This window comes from Balaenoptera physalus, assembly GCF_965194825.1.
Source record: "Balaenoptera physalus genome assembly, chromosome: 13".
In the NCBI taxonomy this organism is placed as follows: domain Eukaryota; kingdom Metazoa; phylum Chordata; class Mammalia; order Artiodactyla; family Balaenopteridae; genus Balaenoptera; species Balaenoptera physalus.
This window is the reverse complement of record NC_138892.1, coordinates 62384821-62409016: the sequence shown is the minus strand read 5'-3', so window position 1 is coordinate 62409016 and position 24196 is coordinate 62384821. Positions and strand designations below refer to the sequence as shown.

General features: G+C 45.1%; 2 protein-coding genes across 2 annotated transcripts; both read right to left on the bottom strand.

Moving 5' to 3' along the window:
* Window positions 1-1609: 1609 nt before the first annotated feature.
* Window positions 1610-7033, bottom strand: LOC309641169 (keratin, type II cytoskeletal 6A-like). Its single transcript, XM_082420910.1, has 9 exons — window positions 6401-7033; window positions 5206-5420; window positions 4802-4862; window positions 4562-4657; window positions 4272-4436; window positions 3668-3793; window positions 2622-2842; window positions 2368-2402; window positions 1610-2254 (listed from the first exon to the last, which is right to left on the bottom strand). The coding sequence occupies exons 1-9, from the start codon at window positions 6938-6940 to the stop codon at window positions 2019-2021; spliced, it is 1695 nt and encodes a 564-aa protein (XP_082277036.1). The 5' UTR covers window positions 6941-7033; the 3' UTR covers window positions 1610-2018.
* Window positions 7034-14454: 7421 nt separating this feature from the next.
* LOC309641152 (keratin, type II cytoskeletal 6A-like) lies at window positions 14455-19875 on the bottom strand. The gene is made up of 9 exons (XM_082420895.1): window positions 19246-19875; window positions 18051-18265; window positions 17647-17707; window positions 17407-17502; window positions 17117-17281; window positions 16513-16638; window positions 15467-15687; window positions 15213-15247; window positions 14455-15099 (listed from the first exon to the last, which is right to left on the bottom strand). Exons 1-9 carry the CDS (start codon window positions 19783-19785, stop codon window positions 14864-14866), a joined length of 1695 nt encoding a protein of 564 aa, XP_082277021.1. The 5' UTR covers window positions 19786-19875; the 3' UTR covers window positions 14455-14863.
* Window positions 19876-24196: the final 4321 nt, after the last annotated feature.

The following is a 24196-nucleotide window of genomic DNA, read 5'->3' as shown; positions in this document are numbered from 1 at the left end:
ATGACCTTGAAAGTTTTGGGGAACTCTGCCCAGGTGTTCTGTAGATGTCCACAATTGGGCTTTGTCTGATGTTGCCTCATGAATCGACTGGAGTTATGGTGTTTGGGAGGAAGACCACAGAGATGACGTGTGCCCTTCTCATCACATCATATCCAGGATACTTGCTATGAACCAGACTTACTACTGTCGGTGTTACCCTTGATCACCTGGCTGCGGAAGTGTTTGATTGATTTCTTGACGGTAAAGTTACTCTTTTCCCCCATTTTTAGTCTGTGCTCTTTGCAAGGAAGTCATTGTGCACAGCCCACCCTTAGGGGGGAGCAGTTCTTCACTCCTTCCTTGATTGGGGAGCAGCTATGTAACTAAATGAAATTCTTCTGCCTAAGAGTTGTCAGTCATCCCTTATTGATCAATTTAGTCAATCCCTTATTCACGTCAGTGGGGACCATGAATAATTATTTCATAATTTGGGTTATAATCCAGTACATTATTTATTTGTCTATCTATTTATTTATGGCTCAAGTTGTTCCAATTTGTCTATCAGGAGCTCTTACAGGGTCTTTTTGATTATTTCTTTACTTCTTGGCACTGAAAGATGCTGCAGGATCATCTTATGTATATATCCACCCCATTCCTAGACTCAGTCATTTCTTCTGTATTCCTAACAAAGGAACTTTCATTCCTAATGGTATAAGGCAGAATTCTCCAGAGAAAAAACCTGGGATTAGGAACATGGACAGAACAGAGACTGGCAAAAGTGACTGGCCCTCAGGAAGATGTTGACAGACCAAACTTGCACTGTATCCTGAGTTTTCCATTACCCATTTGTAGAAGTCAAAGGAAGCCAGGGCACAGCTGAGAGAGGATGCAGGACTATCTCTTTGGAGCAGCAAGGGCTCTACTTCTTTGAGGCTCTGTGAGAGGATTATGTGGTAAGGAAGAAGGCATTTCCATTCTTACTTTGCCTCCACACTTCAAAACATCACCACCTGTGCTTTGTGTCTGAGTCCTTGGATCCTGAATTTGCCCAGTGTTTCCAATTTTTCCCTGTTGAAAGGATTACTGGGATTGACAACCATGAAGTACAACTTCCTGCATTTGTACTATTTCCTCAGCACACATTGCTCGAAGCATAATTTCAGTTCAGAAGTATGTACATTTAAATTACTCCTGATACACGTTGCCAGACAAGTTTCTTGGTCATGAGGCCTGTCTAAGGATAAATCAAATATCTTACTCTCTAGTCAATGTCCTTCTGATCTACTTGGACTGCAATATGATCCTCTGGGGAATATGGGTGTCAACTGGGGCAGGAGGAGGTAGAGTGTTAGAGACCAAGTCAGAGAAACGAATCTGTTGGCACCTGGTCAGGGCAGTGAAAACAGACTTTACTATGATGATGAACCTGCTCCCTCCCGCTTCACTTGCCAAACTGTTCTCGGAGGACTCCTGAGCATCCGGATGCTAAGTGGCTGTTTGTCGAAGATCTCTAAAGGAGGGGGGTGAAGCACATGGGGATTGGGAGTACGCTTCATTCCTGAAAAGGCATTTGCCCAGTGAAAACCGCAAGAACCATTGGTAACAAAGCAAGGCAATATGAAACCACGCATTATAGTATAAATCTGCTTTATTTAGCAATCCAAGTGAGCAAAGAGCAGAGGAAGCATCACAGGGATAGAGACCCCCGTACATCATAGAACTAGTCACTGGTGCTTTCATGATCACTGCAAGGAAGGAACACAACACCTGTGAGATGGGACATACTGGGTCAGTGGAAAGCTAGCGGCATTGCCCTGTTCTGGAGTAGGACCCAGACAGTGACCTTCCGATGGTGAGCAATGGAAGCTCAGATGCGGCAGGTGTTGGCGGACAGGACATGAGGGCACTCAGCAACTTCAGTTCGAACTCAAGGAGTAAGAGAAGAAAGAAGCAGGAGAGAGGAAGCAACTGGAGGAAAGGGCAGTGAAGCTGGAGAGGGAGCCTGAGACACTGTGGGACCCCGAGCCCATGGCAGGTGTTCAATGCCTGTAGCCCTTCCTGCTGGAGGAGGAGGTGGTGGTGTATTTGATGGCGGAACTGCTGCCCCCGGAGGAGCTGAGGCCACCCCCTGTGGCTCTGCCACTGCCGGAACTGAAGCCACCTCCAATGCCGTGACCACTGCTGTAGGAGTAGCCACTGCCTCCGCCCAGGCCTAAGCCGCCGCTGACACCGCCGGCACCGCCATAGCCACTGGAGACGGTGGACTGTACCACGGCTGGAGAGGCAAGGGGACAAGGCCATGACAAGACATGGTGAGCTCACTCTGCCACACAGAGTCCAGTCAGAAGGGCACAAGGGCAAGGGAGGGAGGCAAGTGAAGGTACTTACAGATGTTGACTTGTCCAACGCCTTCCCCATTCAGCCTAGGAGAGAGGAGACACAACCATCATGAGACCTCAGAGCCAGAGCTGGACCAGCGTGGGAAGCTTGGGCGTGAGGAGAGCCCATGGGGAACGTGCCTTCTAAGTGCTTTTCTGGGAGTGGCATTATGGCCACGACTAGAGCGCCTTCCACTGGTGCTCACTGGCTGGACACCTTGGACATGGACCCAGATGTTTGAGGAGGTTGTGTGAGTTACTCACCTGCACTCTTCGCCTTCCAGCAGCTTCCTGTAGGTGGCGATCTCCACGTCCAGAGACAGCTTGACATTCATGAGCTCCTGGTAGTCCTTCACTAGCTGCGCCATATCCTGCTTGGCCTTCTGCAGGGCGTTCTCCAGCTCGGCCAGCTTGTTCTTGGCGTCCCTGAGGGCCAGCTCCCCACGCTGCTCAGCATCGGCGATGGCGGATTGCAGGTTGGCGCACTAGAGGGGAAGATGGGCAGATGAACCTGCAATCTGGACTCCTGAGGAGACGAAGCATGGTTCTTCTTTCCCAGTGAGGAAGAGCTCTAGAGCCCAGATTCCATGGAAAAGGACGTTTGATTCTTTTTGTCCAGTCTTTTTCCATTCTGCAAACCTGAACTAGTCTAGGAGCTCCCTATGCACTTCTGTGTTAACCACCCTAAAGAGGATGGAGGTGGTGACTGCTGGAAGATACTACAGCAGACCCAAGACCAGGGGACATTGGAAGAAATGGACCCACTGGCTTCTTCTGAATGTGGACAGTTTGGGTAAGTTCATGTGGATGCACACGAACTCACACAGAACCACAGACACCCACAGTGAGGAGATGATTTCACTTTAAACTGTTGCGACCTTGCCTTCCTTCCACTTCACATGTTTGGAAAGCCCTCATTTGTCCTGTGTCTTTTCTCAGCTTCTTTTTCACATCGAATCTGAGCATATTTGCAGCAATCTTCCTCACACTTTCTGGCCTGACCTTCTCTTTGCCAACTTGTGTCTTGCATTCCCAAACCAATCATTCCTCTTATGGAATCTCATTTCAGTGCCTCAAGACTGTATCTTTGTACCGCTGACCAGTTGGGATTGGTCCTGTCATGCAATTGTTTCCTGCTCTTGGGTTGGGATCCATCTCTCTAACCTGTGGGAACTCACTAAGGGAGGAATTACATGTCCTCCTCTCCCTGCTGTTCCCTCAGTGCCCAGGAATTCCCTACATGGTGGTAGATGATCCCTGGTGGCCTAGGAAGGAAAGGATGCTTTTCTCCTCCATGGTCCCCACCATACCTGCTTCTTGACGTGGTCGATCTCAGATCGCAGCCTCTGGATCATGCGGTTGATCTCAGTGATCTCCTGCTTGGTGTTGCGCAGGTCGTCCCCGTGTCTGCCCGCCGTCAACTGCAGCTCCTCGTACTGTAAACCAGAGGGAGAGAGGGTGGTGTCCATGGGCTTCACAGGACACTAATCAAGGTTTTCACAAATCGAAACGAATGGTTTGTCCACAAGGCGTTTTAAGAAAATTGGTGTTACAAGGTCATGGACACTGTACACCCATCACACACCATCCTTGGTAGGACCACTGACTGCCTGGTTCTCTTCAGGACCAGAACATCCTCTGTAGTGTTTCTGAGAACCAGCATTGGGGTGAAGCTAAAGCAAAGATCCCTTGGTCTTTATCTACGGTAGCTTTTGTCCTACATTTAGGTTCTTTGACTTACTAGACGTGGACATAAATACTGTAAAGATCTACTCTGTTGGTTCAGGGTACACGTCCATTGAGAGGACCCCCGCTTCCTAGATGGAGATTTCCTGAGTGAAGTCTCGGGAAGCCTTGCTGGTCTCCAGCGGGGAGGCACAGGGATTCTTCTCCAGCTTCCCCCTCACTGCTCACCTTGCACTTGTACCAGCACTCAGCCTCTTCCCGGCTCCTGCAAGCGATCACCTCATATTGCGCTTTGACTTCAGCGATGATGCTGTCCAGGTCCAGGGTGCGGTTGTTGTCCATGGAGAGGACCACAGACGTGTCTGAGAAGTGGGTTTGCATCTGAGCCAGTTCCTGCACAACAAGAGATCGTCAGATCCCCTTTTCCCATGACATTTACAGAGGCACCCAAGCCTAAGATTTTCCATTTTTGCAAATCTCTTTAGAGTCAATAAAACAGAGTGTGGAAAGATGCTTACTGCTTCATAGAGGGCTCTGAGGAAGTTGATCTCATCTATGAGAGCGTCTGCCTTGGTTTCTAGTTCAACCTTATTCATGTAAGCAGTGTCCACATCCTGGGGAAGAAGCCAACAACTTGGGATCAGATGAGCCGAGCCCTCCTTCCCAGTCTGCTCCTCCTTTAATCTCCCCGATTATTCTTTTCCCAGAGTCCTCTCCTTCGGCAAAGAAACATGAACCCCTGATCTTACTCATCTCACCTTCTTCAGATTCACAAATTCATGCTCTGCTGACATGCGCCTGTTGATTTCATCTTCATATCTGGAATTAGAAAGGGTAAAACCTAATTGAGTCAGTGGTGAAGGTTATACAGAAAAGGCAGCCTGGGATCCCAACTTCCCACAATGGATATATCCAAATGGAGCTTTCCTGCCAGTAAGCCTAAAAGACGAATTCTGTGGTCCCTCAATTGTTTACATCTTTACTCTCCCCATCCACCTGTATGGCCCTTTTGTTCTTCGGGGTTTGTGTTTAGGCAAGAATTGTGGTTTCATTTCCATGGACATGTTTTACTAAGAACCATGCCCTCATTTGGACCTGGTCATCTAATAGACTTGAAGCGTGGGCTTCAGGAAACTGAGCCCTTTTCTCTCCTGTAACTCACTTCTTCTTGAAGTCCTCTACCGTGTCCTGCATCCCCCTGAACTCGGAGTCCAGGCGGCTTCTCTCCGTGACAAGGCTGTCCAGCTGTCTCCTGAGATTGTAGATGTACTGCTCGAACAAAGGCTCCAGGTTGTGACTCACGGTGTTGGTGCCCTGCTCCTGCAGCAGGGCCCACTTGGTTTCCAGGACCTTGTTTTGCTGCTCCAGGAATCGGACCTGGAGGAAGACAAGATGGTTATCTGTGCAACAAAGGAAAGAAGGAAGGAAGGAAGGAAGGAAGGTAGGAAGGCAGGAAGGCAGAAAGAGAGGTGGGTTGACTGTGCCCAAGCAGGTCTGGTGGTCCCCGTGGTGCTGGGCTACTCCAGAGCGTGCACAGCGGCTCAGGCTGACGGTGCTGCGCCCCTGACTGTTTGCCTTCACACCACACAGATCTCACTGGCCACGTTGCCCCAGGGAGCTAGCAGACAGTCCCTCTTCTCCATTACGGAGCCTGTCAGTCAGTGACTTTCAACATTTCTTTTCTTCCTCTTGATAAGCACAATCACAAATGTACTTTAAAATAGTATTTCTCTCGTATATTGCACAGAGTTATTTTATAGAGTGTATCTCAGCTAAAGGGATGTCAAATGTTTAGAATCTAATGGTTAAATTCCAACCCTATTGATGATTGGATTTAACCTTCTTTCCCATCTAGTGCATGAGTCCCTCTAAAACAAGCTCCCTTAATGCTCATGATCTGGTTCTACAAGTTAAGTATTTTTATGCACATATACGTGTTTCTGAGTCTTTTTTTCCTGACATTTCCTTTGGGTTTTTGTCTTCTTTCCTTCCCCGCCACCACCCCAACTAAGGCTCAAGTGCAGTTTCCACTGTAATTCCCTTTTTAATTTCTTAGACCCTTCAGAAGATCAAGCTAACTCATTCCATTCTCTCAGTTCCTTTCCTTTGCTTGAGGGTTATCAAGAGTGGAGAATGCTTCCCAGGCAGGAATGAAGACATTCAAGGGATCAGTAGCTGTAAATGATTTCCATCACCTTCTGCCTGTGGTCCACATGGAGCCTATCCTGCATCCCAGTGGACAGCTGGCCCGAGTCCCCTCCTCCCTCTCTGCCGAGGCTCCCCCTGGTAGGACGTTGGTTGCGTCACTCCACTGGGGACTCTGAAATCCCAGTGGAGGGCAGGTGCTCCCGGCTCACCTTGTCGATGAAGGAGGCGAACCTGTTGTTGAGGGTCTTGATCTGTTCCCGCTCCTCAGTCTTGATTCGCTGGATGGTGGGGTCAATTTGCAGGTTGAGGGGAGTCAGGAGACTCTGGTTGATGGTGACCTCTTGGATGCCTCCAGGGGGACAGATGGGGAAGCCAGGGCCCAAATAGCCAATACCAAAGCCAGCTCCACCACCGAGCCCATAACCACCACTAGCTCCACTGCCAAAACCAAATCCACTCCCAGCTCCACCTCCAACGCCATAGCCGCCTCCAGCGCTGCCGCCATATCCACCACGGTAGCCACAGCCGACCTCTCCGAGGGAGATCCTCTTGGAGCCCCCCACGCCATAGAGGCTGCGGCTGCCAAAGCCAGCTCCTCCACCCACTCCAGTGAGCCCACCACTGCCCCTGGTGTGGGACACGGGCACGCTGCTGAAGCCAGAGCGGCTGACCCCAGGGACTCTGGCTGAGCCGGCACTGAAGACACGGCGGCTGCTGCTTTGGCTCTTCACGGTGGATTTGGAAGTCATGGTTCCTGAAGTCGAAGAGGCTGAGGAGGGCGTGAGAGGTGGAGGGTAGAGCTGAGAGGAGCAGACTGGTGAGACGAGGTTGCCAGCAGTGGCTTATATATGGAGAAAATGGGCTGGGCTCAGTGCCGGAAGGTGAGCCTGCAGGTTGGGAAGGCTGGGCTTTACCAACAGTGAGATCACATGGGCTTTATTAGAAAAGTTATGAAATCTGAAGATCGCATTTGAGGTTTCCTTTAGTCAGGGAAAAGTTCTCCTGCCTTCCAGCTTTGAGTGCTCTCAGTACAATAAGACTAGTGTGAATTCACTTAGCTGGGAGTTAGTCACTGACTCACACAAAGGTTCTCCATGTTACGCTCGTGTATGAAATGCACTGAGGCTCCTCTCGCCTGGTGTTTCACCCACAAGGCAGAAATACTGGAGGTCAAAATAACCTATTGCTTATCCCTTACCTATAATTAGTAGCGTTTTCACTGATTGCAGAAGTTAAACATGACTTATTTTTGCTTTCATTACAAATTTCCCACAGCTAGATACGTAGATTTACAATATAATGGGCCTCTGTATATCTGTCACTGGATTTTATACAAATTATTAACTCATGGTCAGCCTTATTTCTTCTATACTCCCACCCAATTCCCTATCAATCTTAAAATATTCAAAAGCAAATCCCACAGATCATATCATTTCTTTAGTATATAATTCAACATTTATTTTGTAAATGAGGTACTCTTTAAATACATAACCAAATACCATTTATATATCCTTAATATTTATGCATTCATTAACATTAAGGAGTGTCTCTTCAATCTTGAACTAAATCCGTTTGTGTTATTTATATTTTAAGTTTTGGTTGTCCAAATCAGGATCCTAATAAGTTCCATACATTTTGTATTTCGGTGATATGTCTTTAAAGTAGTATGTCTGTAAAATCATTTAATTCATTAAATCCCCCTCCGCTTTACCACTTGCAGTCTATTTGTGAAAAAAAATTAAAAACAGGTTATTTGTCCTGTGCCTTTGCATAGTCATGTTATCTTACTTAGCATGATCTCGTGTCCTTTGTGTATCCTGTAAACTGACAGTTCAAACTAGAAGCTTAATAAGCTAGCTATTTAAACATTACAGATACAGATGTCATAGAATGCCTATTTATATACTGAATATTGATATTTACACACCTACTTATTAACTGAAAAATTAAACAAGTAATACATGGTTAAGGAAACAATTACATGCTCAAGATCATTCCCCACTCCTGTCTAGGAAGACAAAGCAGTGTTGCCACTTCCCTGTGTATCCTTGTAGTCACGTCACTTCGATATGTTTCTGTGTTTTTCCTGGGGCATGTGTGATGCATGCGAGCATATACATTGAATATATACATACAGATATATATGAAACACACATATATATTCCCTTTTGCAGTTGCACTCACGCTGTATGTACTTTGTCTCCCATATCTATGTTTTCACTCGATTCTCATGCTATTTCCTACAGGCTGTTTTCTCCACCTTTACCTGTGGTCCATTGCTGTGCATCAGCAACGTCTTATGCTGCTTTCAGCTTGGCCTTCCTTTCTATTGTGGCTTTATCTTTCTTCTCTGCTCCTTTTCTGAGCTCTATCAACTAATATTATCATCTTTTATTTCTCACTCTATTGCCCCTTTGTTCTCTTATTTCACCGTGCTGTTTATTTCATTGCCTTTCGGTAATAATGTTTGTCACTTTTTTCTGTTGAGTGTTTTCTAAGTGCCTCTTGTTTTTCTCTTTCAATGTAAAGTGTCCTTCGTGGGGCCTGGAATGGTTCCTTTCTAACGAGGGCTCATCTTTGAAAGAGGCGAGCTCCTTCTGGACCTGTCTTTTGCAGACAGTATTCTGGGAGGAGGGGCCAGGCTGCAACCAGGCTAACAGGAATTCTCATTATGGCACAGGCTGTGTGAATAATTCTTTTAATTTTAATTAGACGAAGCCAAGGAAGATGGCTGCGGCGTGGCTCGCAGTTCAGTCTCCGTCTTCTTTGCTTCCCCGACAACCTGTTGCCAATAGGCCTTGCCTCTGATCCCTTACTCAACCCTGCCTTCACTGGGTCTTGAAACTTCATGGCAAATGGGTCCTCCCTGGAACACACACACCCACTTCCGACTGTTGCAAACCAGCGATTCTTGGATTTGCACCTGAGGATGTGTTCTTCACATTCACACAGTAGGAGTTACATGAGTCAGCAGTGCCTGGCAGTAGGAAAACCTCAGGGTTAACTTTGTGTGCTGTGCCTCTGTGGTCACCACATTGTTTAGTTTTGATTTGTTTGTTCTCAAGAGTGTTCTTCACTGGATTTTCTGAGATCTGCCCTGAGGGCATCTTCTCTCTCAGTTTCCCAACTACTGTGTTTGATTTCTTTCTTTCTGTGAGAAGAGTTTTCTGTTTTTTTTTTTTTGACTGAAGGACTTTACGATGTTTTCCTTTTGGGGGTTGAGGGTGGAGATTACTTTTACGTTTCTTGTTCTCCTTGTTTCTTTTAAGATAATATCTGAGAAGGGGAAATGCCTCCCTTTCCTCCATTAGGCTACATTCAGAAGTCTCCCATTCATATATTTATATTTAAAATACATATAGCATTTAAACTATTAAGCAATAATTGAAATTCAAAATATTAATTTTCCTTTCTCGCGCTGCATGGAAACGATTGGCTTCAATGAAGACATCATTGTGCTCAGGGCCTCTCCCTTCCCTGAGCCATGATAAGAGTCACCTGAAAGTTTTCTACAAGCCATCATATTTACCATCATCAGAAATTTAATCCCAAAATGTATTTGTGCTCTCCTCAGTGGAAGAACCTCCTTTATTGCTTAATCACAGTTTGCAGCATTGAAAGCCCAACAGATACAATGAAAGAGAATAGTATGTAAACCACCATGTACCAATCCCCCAGATTAAACACTTATCCATATTTCTCAGCTTGTCTCATCGAATTCCACTACTTCTCATATTGAAATCTTCTACTTTAGTGGATGTATCTTCAAGGAGATTAAGACATGAAGTCATTTCACTTGTCAATATTTGCATGCATGTCTAAGTTCTTGAGAAGGACTTTTAAATCTAACTGTACAACAGTTTTATATCGATCATGAGCAACAGTCACTTCTTAATGAAACCTAATACTCATTTATGTTCATACTTCTCTGATTATCTCAAAGATGTCTTTTTATGCTGGTTTGCTTGAAGCAACATCCTAACTAGATTCACATATTGCATTGGACTGGTGGTCCTCTTAAGCTTCTTTCATTCTGTAAGAGATTCCATTGTTTTCTTTTATATACCACTGATTTGTGGAGAAATTGTTCTTTTCTCTAGAACGGCTACATTCTGGATTTGGCTCGTTGTTTCTTTTGGTGCCACGTAACTTCTAACGCCGGTTTTTCCTCGTTACTAGTTATATTAGAGTTGATTAGATTTAGTTCCATTGTTTCAGGCAAGATTATGTCCCAGCTGGTGCTGTGTGCCCCGTATTGCATCAGATCATGAGGCATATAATACAAGTTGTTCAATTTAGTGATGTTAAGACTGATCCAGGTATATCCATAGTTCCAGCCTTAACCCTCCATTAAAAAGTGTCCAATAAATTTGTCATCTAATATTTTAATATTCATTGATCAATTCTCAGATTGACTATTTCATGAGGGGTTGCAAACTGGTAACTTATTAATTTAACATCCTGCCTCTGCATTTATCACCTGGCAGTCATCTGTAAGGAAGGCATTGTCATGGTTTCCTTTGTAGGTAACCTAATATGTATTTAATTGATACAGGAAAGGCAGAAGAAGTGCTTCTTTCTCTTTATTTTGCAATTTTAGAAGAGTGGGTTGGGAGACCAGCAATTTCCAAATGTAATAAAGAAAGTTATTTTTTGACTTTTCAATGGATAGAGCTAAGAAAAATGTAAAAATATAATTGACAAGTACTCAAATCAGAAGTTGATACTGATATTTCCAATTCAAATAGAATACAGGATGATTTTCTACCTGTATTTCTTTTACTCACTCTGAAAAGCTGAGCTCTGAATGATATATTACTTATTTGCTTTATCCTAAAACAAACCTATGATAGTGTCAATCTAACAGTACCAATATTATTACGAAAAAGAGGGCTATTAAATCCAGTTTCTGATTTCTTTGTGGCTACACCCTGCAAGTGCTATGAAGAAACTCAGATTAGGCAAGAGGAATGGAGAGATAGAAACGCGGGATGAAGGAAAACCTTCATAAGAATCCAGATAAATTCTAGCCTTGCAGTTTCAAACAGAAGCAGGAAGGAAAGGTCTTCCATTACTACATTTGATGGAGAGGAGTTTCTTAAGGGAGGGAGGACAGATACAGATGGCAGTGGGGTTAAAGAAGGGGGTTCTATAGGTGCATGAGGAGGTTGGGGACAGTAAGAGTGTTGGGGAAAATGGCACATCTGAGTGGACCGGCCTCCGAGACCTCAAGAGGATGGTTTTCCTCTGCCACTCACTTTCTAGTGCTAAAGGGACACCCCTGGAGTCCAGGAAGTAAGAGCATTGAGGAGAAGGCACTGCCCAGCAAAACTCATGGTTAAAGGAATCCAGCTGCTGTTCGAGAAGAACTCCTCAAGCCCTTTCTCCTCCCATCCTGGGATCTACTGTCAGCTTTTCTCAAGGCCAAGTACAATGAAGAGTTAGCTAGCAAGGGATTCTGTAGGGATGACTCTGGGAGCACGGAGCAGCGCAGAGAAGAGCAGCCTGCTCTCAGCACCTGTAGAAACGCTCCCTCCTCTGGCTCTTCTGCACCCCATGCCCCCACCGTGAGCTGGGATCCCATGCACTGGGCTGTACTGGCCATTCTAGCCCATGCAGCTAGAATCCACGTGGTATGGCTCACAAGTGATCATTCTGAATCACAGAGGATTCAGGTAAGGTGAACTTTGGATACAGCCTCTAACTGGAAAATGTTTTTCTATTGGAGGTTGTTATTTTTAAAATGTATGTCCTATACTTTCCAGGTACATGGACTCCATACAGGAGGAGGCAATTGGCTAGCCTCCTTAGGAGTCAAATCCAGTATCTAAGGACCGTCAGTACTGCCGAGTCCTTCCTTGACTCAAAAACACGTCTTTGCTCTTGCGAAAGAAATACGTTTCCTCTTATTCAGTCCTCAGTGGGCAAAGGAAATCAATCGGAATGGTTTAATCTCAGGGAGCTTAACCTAGAGACTGAATCTTTCCTTCCTTAGTACCAAAAAGGGTAACCGCCTTTAATCTCAGATGTCATACAATGAGGACATCGTGGGGAACACACTTTCTCTTTTGAAATGACACATGTTCAACACCAAAAAATGAAGAAAGTACACAACGTAAAAGAAAGACAGTTTACTAGAGTTAACGCCAGCTTGAGATGATGAACCTTATTGTTGTAGCATTAGTTCTTCAGTGATTTCTCTGTATCTCTGGCCCTGCAACCGTCTTTGTGTTCCTTTGTGATTCTGTCTCTTTCTCTCCCTTACTTGTTTCATAATTTTGTGTACAAAATTCGTTTAGTGAAAAATACAGATGTTACTTTGAGCCCCACACTTTAAGTGTTTTTCGTAATAAACTTTTAATTTCAGAATAGTTGTAGATTTACAAAAAATTGTGAAGATAGTCCAAAGAGGTCTGTACACAATACACATTCATTCCCCCTATTATTAATACCTCACTTTAGTTATATTTCTCACAATGAAGGAAACAATATAAATATATTACTATTAACTAGTCTATACTTCATTTGGATTTCCTTACCTTTTGCCCAATATTCTTTTTTCTGTTCTAGGGTATCATCCATGGTACCACTTTCCATTTAGTCATTGTGTCTCCTTCTTGGCTAACACGGTTTGTCAGGTTTTCCTTGTCTTAATGACCTTGAAAGTTTTGGGGAACTCTGCCCAGGTGTTCTGTAGATGTCCACAATTGGGCTTTGGCTGATGTTGCCTCATGAATCGACTGGAGTTATGGTGTTTGGGAGGAAGACCACAGAGATGACGTGTGCCCTTCTCATCACATCATATCCAGGATACTTGCTATGAACCAGACTTACTACTGTCGGTGTTACCCTTGATCACCTGGCTGCGGAAGTGTTTGATTGATTTCTTGACGGTAAAGTTACTCTTTTCCCCCATTTTTAGTCTGTGCTCTTTGCAAGGAAGTCATTGTGCACAGCCCACCCTTAGGGGGGAGCAGTTCTTCACTCCTTCCTTGATTGGGGAGCAGCTATGTAACTAAATGAAATTCTTCTGCCTAAGAGTTGTCAGTCATCCCTTATTGATCAATTTAGTCAATCCCTTATTCACGTCAGTGGGGACCATGAATAATTATTTCATAATTTGGGTTATAATCCAGTACATTATTTATTTGTCTATCTATTTATTTATGGCTCAAGTTGTTCCAATTTGTCTATCAGGAGCTCTTACAGGGTCTTTCTGATTATTTCTTTACTTCTTGGCACTGAAAGATGCTGCAGGATCATCTTATGTATATATTCCACCCCATTCCTAGACTCAGTCATTTCTCCTGGATTCCTAACAAGGGAACTTTCATTCCTAATGGTATAAGGCAGAATTCTCCAGAGAAAAAACCTGGGATTAGGAACATGGACAGAACAGAGACTGGCAAAAGTGACTGGCCCTCAGGAAGATGTTGACAGACCAAACTTGCACTGTATCCTGAGTTTTCCATTACCCATTTGTAGAAGTCAAAGGAAGCCAGGGCACAGCTGAGAGAGGATGCAGGGCTATCTCTTTGGAGCAGCAAGGGCTCTACTTCTTTGAGGCTCTGTGAGAGGATTATGTGGTAAGGAAGAAGGCATTTCCATTCTTACTTTGCCTCCACACTTCAAAACATCACCACCTGTGCTTTGTGTCTGAGTCCTTGGATCCTGAATTTGCCCAGTGTTTCCAATTTTTCCCTGTTGAAAGGATTACTGGGATTGACAACCATGAAGTACAACTTCCTGCATTTGTACTATTTCCTCAGCACACATTGCTCGAAGCATAATTTCAGTTCAGAAGTATGTACATTTAAATTACTCCTGATACACGTTGCCAGACAAGTTTCTTGGTCATGAGGCCTGTCTAAGGATAAATCAAATATCTTACTCTCTAGTCAATGTCCTTCTGATCTACTTGGACTGCAATATGATCCTCTGGGGAATATGGGTGTCAACTGGGGCAGGAGGAGGTAGAGTGTTAGAGACCAAGTCAGAGAAACGAATCTGTTGGCACCTGGTCAGGGCAGTGAAAACAGACTTTACTATGATGATGAACCTGCTCCCTCCTGCTTCACTTGCCAAACTGTTCTCGGAGGACTCCTGAGCATCCGGATGCTAAGTGGCTGTTTGTCGAAGATCTCTAAAGGAGGGGGGTGAAGCACATGGGGATTGGGAGTACGCTTCATTCCTGAAAAGGCATTTGCCCAGTGAAAACCGCAAGAACCATTGGTAACAAAGCAAGGCAATATGAAACCACGCATTATAGTATAAATCTGCTTTATTTAGCAATCCAAGTGAGCAAAGAGCAGAGGAAGCATCACAGGGATAGAGACCCCCGTACATCATAGAACTAGTCACTGGTGCTTTCATGATCACTGCAAGGAAGGAACACAACACCTGTGAGATGGGACATACTGGGTCAGTGGAAAGCTAGCGGCATTGCCCTGTTCTGGAGTAGGACCCAGACAGTGACCTTCCGATGGTGAGCAATGGAAGCTCAGATGCGGCAGGTGTTGGCGGACAGGACATGAGGGCACTCAGCAACTTCAGTTCGAACTCAAGGAGTAAGAGAAGAAAGAAGCAGGAGAGAGGAAGCAACTGGAGGAAAGGGCAGTGAAGCTGGAGAGGGAGCCTGAGACACTGTGGGACCCCGAGCCCATGGCAGGTGTTCAATGCCTGTAGCCCTTCCTGCTGGAGGAGGAGGTGGTGGTGTATTTGATGGCGGAACTGCTGCCCCCGGAGGAGCTGAGGCCACCCCCTGTGGCTCTGCCACTGCCGGAACTGAAGCCACCTCCAATGCCGTGACCACTGCTGTAGGAGTAGCCACTGCCTCCGCCCAGGCCTAAGCCGCCGCTGACACCGCCGGCACCGCCATAGCCACTGGAGACGGTGGACTGTACCACGGCTGGAGAGGCAAGGGGACAAGGCCATGACAAGACATGGTGAGCTCACTCTGCCACACAGAGTCCAGTCAGAAGGGCACAAGGGCAAGGGAGGGAGGCAAGTGAAGGTACTTACAGATGTTGACTTGTCCAACGCCTTCCCCATTCAGCCTAGGAGAGAGGAGACACAACCATCATGAGACCTCAGAGCCAGAGCTGGACCAGCGTGGGAAGCTTGGGCGTGAGGAGAGCCCATGGGGAACGTGCCTTCTAAGTGCTTTTCTGGGAGTGGCATTATGGCCACGACTAGAGCGCCTTCCACTGGTGCTCACTGGCTGGACACCTTGGACATGGACCCAGATGTTTGAGGAGGTTGTGTGAGTTACTCACCTGCACTCTTCGCCTTCCAGCAGCTTCCTGTAGGTGGCGATCTCCACGTCCAGAGACAGCTTGACATTCATGAGCTCCTGGTAGTCCTTCACTAGCTGCGCCATATCCTGCTTGGCCTTCTGCAGGGCGTTCTCCAGCTCGGCCAGCTTGTTCTTGGCGTCCCTGAGGGCCAGCTCCCCACGCTGCTCAGCATCGGCGATGGCGGATTGCAGGTTGGCGCACTAGAGGGGAAGATGGGCAGATGAACCTGCAATCTGGACTCCTGAGGAGACGAAGCATGGTTCTTCTTTCCCAGTGAGGAAGAGCTCTAGAGCCCAGATTCCATGGAAAAGGACGTTTGATTCTTTTTGTCCAGTCTTTTTCCATTCTGCAAACCTGAACTAGTCTAGGAGCTCCCTATGCACTTCTGTGTTAACCACCCTAAAGAGGATGGAGGTGGTGACTGCTGGAAGATACTACAGCAGACCCAAGACCAGGGGACATTGGAAGTAATGGACCCACTGGCTTCTTCTGAATGTGGACAGTTTGGGTAAGTTCATGTGGATGCACACGAACTCACACAGAACCACAGACACCCACAGTGAGGAGATGATTTCACTTTAAACTGTTGCGACCTTGCCTTCCTTCCACTTCACATGTTTGGAAAGCCCTCATTTGTCCTGTGTCTTTTCTCAGCTTCTTTTTCACATCGAATCTGAGCATATTTGCAGCAATCTTCCTCACACTTTCTGGCCTGACCTTCTCTTTGCCAACTTGTGTCTTGCATTCCCAAACCAATCATTCCTCTTATGGAATCTCATTTCAGTGCCTCAAGACTGTATCTTTGTACCGCTGACCAGTTGGGATTGGTCCTGTCATGCAATTGTTTCCTGCTCTTGGGTTGGGATCCATCTCTCTAACCTGTGGGAACTCACTAAGGGAGGAAGTACATGTCCTCCTCTCCCTGCTGTTCCCTCAGTGCCCAGGAATTCCCTACATGGTGGTAGATGATCCCTGGTGGCCTAGGAAGGAAAGGATGCTTTTCTCCTCCATGGTCCCCACCATACCTGCTTCTTGACGTGGTCGATCTCAGATCGCAGCCTCTGGATCATGCGGTTGATCTCAGTGATCTCCTGCTTGGTGTTGCGCAGGTCGTCCCCGTGTCTGCCCGCCGTCAACTGCAGCTCCTCGTACTGTAAGCCAGAGGGAGAGAGGGTGGTGTCCATGGGCTTCACAGGACACTAATCAAGGTTTTCACAAATCGAAACGAATGGTTTGTCCACAAGGCGTTTTAAGAAAATTGGTGTTACAAGGTCATGGACACTGTACACCCATCACACACCATCCTTGGTAGGACCACTGACTGCCTGGTTCTCTTCAGGACCAGAACATCCTCTGTAGTGTTTCTGAGAACCAGCATTGGGGTGAAGCTAAAGCAAAGATCCCTTGGTCTTTATCTACGGTAGCTTTTGTCCTACATTTAGGTTCTTTGACTTACTAGACGTGGACATAAATACTATAAAGATCTACTCTGTTGGTTCAGGGTACACGTCCATTGAGAGGACCCCCGCTTCCTAGATGGAGATTTCCTGAGTGAAGTCTCGGGAAGCCTTGCTGGTCTCCAGCGGGGAGGCACAGGGATTCTTCTCCAGCTTCCCCCTCACTGCTCACCTTGCACTTGTACCAGCACTCAGCCTCTTCCCGGCTCCTGCAAGCGATCACCTCATATTGCGCTTTGACTTCAGCGATGATGCTGTCCAGGTCCAGGGTGCGGTTGTTGTCCATGGAGAGGACCACAGACGTGTCTGAGATGTGGGTTTGCATCTGAGCCAGTTCCTGCACAACAAGAGATCGTCAGATCCCCTTTTCCCATGACATTTACAGAGGCACCCAAGCCTAAGATTTTCCATTTTTGCAAATCTCTTTAGAGTCAATAAAACAGAGTGTGGAAAGATGCTTACTGCTTCATAGAGGGCTCTGAGGAAGTTGATCTCATCTATGAGAGCGTCTGCCTTGGTTTCTAGTTCAACCTTATTCATGTAAGCAGTGTCCACATCCTGGGGAAGAAGCCAACAACTTGGGATCAGATGAGCCGAGCCCTCCTTCCCAGTCTGCTCCTCCTTTAATCTCCCCGATTATTCTTTTCCCAGAGTCCTCTCCTTCGGCAAAGAAACATGAACCCCTGATCTTACTCATCTCACCTTCTTCAGATTCACAAATTCATGCTCTGCTGACATGCGCCTGTTGATTTCATCTTCATATCTGGAATTAGAAAGGGTAAAACCTAATTGAGTCAGTGGTGAAGGTTATACAGAAAAGGCAGCCTGGGATCCCAACTTCCCACAATGGATATATCCAAATGGAGCTTTCCTGCCAGTAAGCCTAAAAGACGAATTCTGTGGTCCCTCAATTGTTTACATCTTTACTCTCCCCATCCACCTGTATGGCCCTTTTGTTCTTCGGGGTTTGTGTTTAGGCAAGAATTGTGGTTTCATTTCCATGGACATGTTTTACTAAGAACCATGCCCTCATTTGGACCTGGTCATCTAATAGACTTGAAGCGTGGGCTTCAGGAAACTGAGCCCTTTTCTCTCCTGTAACTCACTTCTTCTTGAAGTCCTCTACCGTGTCCTGCATCCCCCTGAACTCGGAGTCCAGGCGGCTTCTCTCCGTGACAAGGCTGTCCAGCTGTCTCCTGAGATTGTAGATGTACTGCTCGAACAAAGGCTCCAGGTTGTGACTCACGGTGTTGGTGCCCTGCTCCTGCAGCAGGGCCCACTTGGTTTCCAGGACCTTGTTTTGCTGCTCCAGGAATCGGACCTGGAGGAAGACAAGATGGTTATCTGTGCAACAAAGGAAAGAAGGAAGGAAGGAAGGAAGGAAGGTAGGAAGGCAGGAAGGCAGAAAGAGAGGTGGGTTGACTGTGCCCAAGCAGGTCTGGTGGTCCCCGTGGTGCTGGGCTACTCCAGAGCGTGCACAGCGGCTCAGGCTGACGGTGCTGCGCCCCTGACTGTTTGCCTTCACACCACACAGATCTCACTGGCCACGTTGCCCCAGGGAGCTAGCAGACAGTCCCTCTTCTCCATTACGGAGCCTGTCAGTCAGTGACTTTCAACATTTCTTTTCTTCCTCTTGATAAGCACAATCACAAATGTACTTTAAAATAGTATTTCTCTCGTATATTGCACAGAGTTATTTTATAGAGTGTATCTCAGCTAAAGGGATGTCAAATGTTTAGAATCTAATGGTTAAATTCCAACCCTATTGATGATTGGATTTAACCTTCTTTCCCATCTAGTGCATGAGTCCCTCTAAAACAAGCTCCCTTAATGCTCATGATCTGGTTCTACAAGTTAAGTATTTTTATGCACATATACGTGTTTCTGAGTCTTTTTTTCCTGACATTTCCTTTGGGTTTTTGTCTTCTTTCCTTCCCCGCCACCACCCCAACTAAGGCTCAAGTGCAGTTTCCACTGTAATTCCCTTTTTAATTTCTTAGACCCTTCAGAAGATCAAGCTAACTCATTCCATTCTCTCAGTTCCTTTCCTTTGCTTGAGGGTTATCAAGAGTGGAGAATGCTTCCCAGGCAGGAATGAAGACATTCAAGGGATCAGTAGCTGTAAATGATTTCCATCACCTTCTGCCTGTGGTCCACATGGAGCCTATCCTGCATCCCAGTGGACAGCTGGCCCGAGTCCCCTCCTCCCTCTCTGCCGAGGCTCCCCCTGGTAGGACGTTGGTTGCGTCACTCCACTGGGGACTCTGAAATCCCAGTGGAGGGCAGGTGCTCCCGGCTCACCTTGTCGATGAAGGAGGCGAACCTGTTGTTGAGGGTCTTGATCTGTTCCCGCTCCTCAGTCTTGATTCGCTGGATGGTGGGGTCAATTTGCAGGTTGAGGGGAGTCAGGAGACTCTGGTTGATGGTGACCTCTTGGATGCCTCCAGGGGGACAGATGGGGAAGCCAGGGCCCAAATAGCCAATACCAAAGCCAGCTCCACCACCGAGCCCATAACCACCACTAGCTCCACTGCCAAAACCAAATCCACTCCCAGCTCCACCTCCAACGCCATAGCCGCCTCCAGCGCTGCCGCCATATCCACCACGGTAGCCACAGCCGACCTCTCCGAGGGAGATCCTCTTGGAGCCCCCCACGCCATAGAGGCTGCGGCTGCCAAAGCCAGCTCCTCCACCCACTCCAGTGAGCCCACCACTGCCCCTGGTGTGGGACACGGGCACGCTGCTGAAGCCAGAGCGGCTGACCCCAGGGACTCTGGCTGAGCCGGCACTGAAGACACGGCGGCTGCTGCTTTGGCTCTTCACGGTGGATTTGGAAGTCATGGTTCCTGAAGTCGAAGAGGCTGAGGAGGGCGTGAGAGGTGGAGGGTAGAGCTGAGAGGAGCAGACTGGTGAGACGAGGTTGCCAGCAGTGGCTTATATATGGAGAAAATGGGCTGGGCTCAGTGCCGGAAGGTGAGCCTGCAGGTTGGGAAGGCTGGGCTTTACCAACAGTGAGATCACATGGGCTTTATTAGAAAAGTTATGAAATCTGAAGATCGCATTTGAGGTTTCCTTTAGTCAGGGAAAAGTTCTCCTGCCTTCCAGCTTTGAGTGCTCTCAGTACAATAAGACTAGTGTGAATTCACTTAGCTGGGAGTTAGTCACTGACTCACACAAAGGTTCTCCATGTTACGCTCGTGTATGAAATGCACTGAGGCTCCTCTCGCCTGGTGTTTCACCCACAAGGCAGAAATACTGGAGGTCAAAATAACCTATTGCTTATCCCTTACCTATAATTAGTAGCGTTTTCACTGATTGCAGAAGTTAAACATGACTTATTTTTGCTTTCATTACAAATTTCCCACAGCTAGATACGTAGATTTACAATATAATGGGCCTCTGTATATCTGTCACTGGATTTTATACAAATTATTAACTCATGGTCAGCCTTATTTCTTCTATACTCCCACCCAATTCCCTATCAATCTTAAAATATTCAAAAGCAAATCCCACAGATCATATCATTTCTTTAGTATATAATTCAACATTTATTTTGTAAATGAGGTACTCTTTAAATACATAACCAAATACCATTTATATATCCTTAATATTTATGCATTCATTAACATTAAGGAGTGTCTCTTCAATCTTGAACTAAATCCGTTTGTGTTATTTATATTTTAAGTTTTGGTTGTCCAAATCAGGATCCTAATAAGTTCCATACATTTTGTATTTCGGTGATATGTCTTTAAAGTAGTATGTCTGTAAAATCATTTAATTCATTAAATCCCCCTCCGCTTTACCACTTGCAGTCTATTTGTGAAAAAAAATTAAAAACAGGTTATTTGTCCTGTGCCTTTGCATAGTCATGTTATCTTACTTAGCATGATCTCGTGTCCTTTGTGTATCCTGTAAACTGACAGTTCAAACTAGAAGCTTAATAAGCTAGCTATTTAAACATTACAGATACAGATGTCATAGAATGCCTATTTATATACTGAATATTGATATTTACACACCTACTTATTAACTGAAAAATTAAACAAGTAATACATGGTTAAGGAAACAATTACATGCTCAAGATCATTCCCCACTCCTGTCTAGGAAGACAAAGCAGTGTTGCCACTTCCCTGTGTATCCTTGTAGTCACGTCACTTCGATATGTTTCTGTGTTTTTCCTGGGGCATGTGTGATGCATGCGAGCATATACATTGAATATATACATACAGATATATATGAAACACACATATATATTCCCTTTTGCAGTTGCACTCACGCTGTATGTACTTTGTCTCCCATATCTATGTTTTCACTCGATTCTCATGCTATTTCCTACAGGCTGTTTTCTCCACCTTTACCTGTGGTCCATTGCTGTGCATCAGCAACGTCTTATGCTGCTTTCAGCTTGGCCTTCCTTTCTATTGTGGCTTTATCTTTCTTCTCTGCTCCTTTTCTGAGCTCTATCAACTAATATTATCATCTTTTATTTCTCACTCTATTGCCCCTTTGTTCTCTTATTTCACCGTGCTGTTTATTTCATTGCCTTTCGGTAATAATGTTTGTCACTTTTTTCTGTTGAGTGTTTTCTAAGTGCCTCTTGTTTTTCTCTTTCAATGTAAAGTGTCCTTCGTGGGGCCTGGAATGGTTCCTTTCTAACGAGGGCTCATCTTTGAAAGAGGCGAGCTCCTTCTGGACCTGTCTTTTGCAGACAGTATTCTGGGAGGAGGGGCCAGGCTGCAACCAGGCTAACAGGAATTCTCATTATGGCACAGGCTGTGTGAATAATTCTTTTAATTTTAATTAGACGAAGCCAAGGAAGATGGCTGCGGCGTGGCTCGCAGTTCAGTCTCCGTCTTCTTTGCTTCCCCGACAACCTGTTGCCAATAGGCCTTGCCTCTGATCCCTTACTCAACCCTGCCTTCACTGGGTCTTGAAACTTCATGGCAAATGGGTCCTCCCTGGAACACACACACCCACTTCCGACTGTTGCAAACCAGCGATTCTTGGATTTGCACCTGAGGATGTGTTCTTCACATTCACACAGTAGGAGTTACATGAGTCAGCAGTGCCTGGCAGTAGGAAAACCTCAGGGTTAGCTTTGTGTGCTGTGCCTCTGTGGTCACCACATTGTTTAGTTTTGATTTGTTTGTTCTCAAGAGTGTTCTTCACTGGATTTTCTGAGATCTGCCCTGAGGGCATCTTCTCTCTCAGTTTCCCAACTACTGTGTTTGATTTCTTTCTTTCTGTGAGAAGAGTTTTCTGTTTTTTTTTTTTTGACTGAAGGACTTTACGATGTTTTCCTTTTGGGGGTTGAGGGTGGAGATTACTTTTACGTTTCTTGTTCTCCTTGTTTCTTTTAAGATAATATCTGAGAAGGGGAAATGCCTCCCTTTCCTCCATTAGGCTACATTCAGAAGTCTCCCATTCATATATTTATATTTAAAATACATATAGCATTTAAACTATTAAGCAATAATTGAAATTCAAAATATTAATTTTCCTTTCTCGCGCTGCATGGAAACGATTGGCTTCAATGAAGACATCATTGTGCTCAGGGCCTCTCCCTTCCCTGAGCCATGATAAGAGTCACCTGAAAGTTTTCTACAAGCCATCATATTTACCATCATCAGAAATTTAATCCCAAAATGTATTTGTGCTCTCCTCAGTGGAAGAACCTCCTTTATTGCTTAATCACAGTTTGCAGCATTGAAAGCCCAACAGATACAATGAAAGAGAATAGTATGTAAACCACCATGTACCAATCCCCCAGATTAAACACTTATCCATATTTCTCAGCTTGTCTCATCGAATTCCACTACTTCTCATATTGAAATCTTCTACTTTAGTGGATGTATCTTCAAGGAGATTAAGACATGAAGTCATTTCACTTGTCAATATTTGCATGCATGTCTAAGTTCTTGAGAAGGACTTTTAAATCTAACTGTACAACAGTTTTATATCGATCATGAGCAACAGTCACTTCTTAATGAAACCTAATACTCATTTATGTTCATACTTCTCTGATTATCTCAAAGATGTCTTTTTATGCTGGTTTGCTTGAAGCAACATCCTAACTAGATTCACATATTGCATTGGACTGGTGGTCCTCTTAAGCTTCTTTCATTCTGTAAGAGATTCCATTGTTTTCTTTTATATACCACTGATTTGTGGAGAAATTGTTCTTTTCTCTAGAACGGCTACATTCTGGATTTGGCTCGTTGTTTCTTTTGGTGCCACGTAACTTCTAATGCCGGTTTTTCCTCGTTACTAGTTATATTAGAGTTGATTAGATTTAGTTCCATTGTTTCAGGCAAGATTATGTCCCAGCTGGTGCTGTGTGCCCCGTATTGCATCAGATCATGAGGCATATAATACAAGTTGTTCAATTTAGTGATGTTAAGACTGATCCAGGTATATCCATAGTTCCAGCCTTAACCCTCCATTAAAAAGTGTCCAATAAATTTGTCATCTAATATTTTAATATTCATTGATCAATTCTCAGATTGACTATTTCATGAGGGGTTGCAAACTGGTAACTTATTAATTTAACATCCTGCCTCTGCATTTATCACCTGGCAGTCATCTGTAAGGAAGGCATTGTCATGGTTTCCTTTGTAGGTAACCTAATATGTATTTAATTGATACAGGAAAGGCAGAAGAAGTGCTTCTTTCTCTTTATTTTGCAATTTTAGAATAGTGGGTTGGGAGACCAGCAATTTCCAAATGTAATAAAGAAAGTTATTTTTTGACTTTTCAATGGATAGAGCTAAGAAAAATGTAAAAATATAATTGACAAGTACTCAAATCAGAAGTTGATACTGATATTTCCAATTCAAATAGAATACAGGATGATTTTCTACCTGTATTTCTTTTACTCACTCTGAAAAGCTGAGCTCTGAATGACATATTACTTATTTGCTTTATCCTAAAACAAACCTATGATAGTGTCAATCTAACAGTACCAATATTATTACGAAAAAGAGGGCTATTAAATCCAGTTTCTGATTTCTTTGTGGCTACACCCTGCAAGTGCTATGAAGAAACTCAGATTAGGCAAGAGGAATGGAGAGATAGAAACGCGGGATGAAGGAAAACCTTCATAAGAATCCAGATAAATTCTAGCCTTGCAGTTTCAAACAGAAGCAGGAAGGAAAGGTCTTCCATTACTACATTTGATGGAGAGGAGTTTCTTAAGGGAGCGAGGACAGATACAGATGGCAGTGGGGTTAAAGAAGGGGGTTCTATAGGTGCA

Bases quoted from the DNA above. Each gene is read 5' to 3' on its own strand.
- LOC309641152 (XM_082420895.1), bottom strand. From the start codon at position 19,785: ATGACTTCCAAATCCACCGTGAAGAGCCAAAGCAGCAGCCGCCGTGTC. The intron at 18,266-19,245 runs GTGAGCCGGGAG...GTCTTCCTCCAG, and splicing joins TCGCCTCCTTCATCGACAAG to GTCCGATTCCTGGAGCAGCA. The intron at 17,708-18,050 runs GTGAGTTACAGG...TTCTAATTCCAG, and splicing joins GTAGAGGACTTCAAGAAGAA to ATATGAAGATGAAATCAACA.
- LOC309641169 (XM_082420910.1), bottom strand. From the start codon at position 6,940: ATGACTTCCAAATCCACCGTGAAGAGCCAAAGCAGCAGCCGCCGTGTC. The intron at 3,794-4,271 runs GTGAGCAGTGAG...TCTGGTTTACAG, and splicing joins AGTGCTGGTACAAGTGCAAG to TACGAGGAGCTGCAGTTGAC. The intron at 2,403-2,621 runs GTGAGTAACTCA...CCTCTCTCCTAG, and splicing joins CTGGAAGGCGAAGAGTGCAG to GCTGAATGGGGAAGGCGTTG.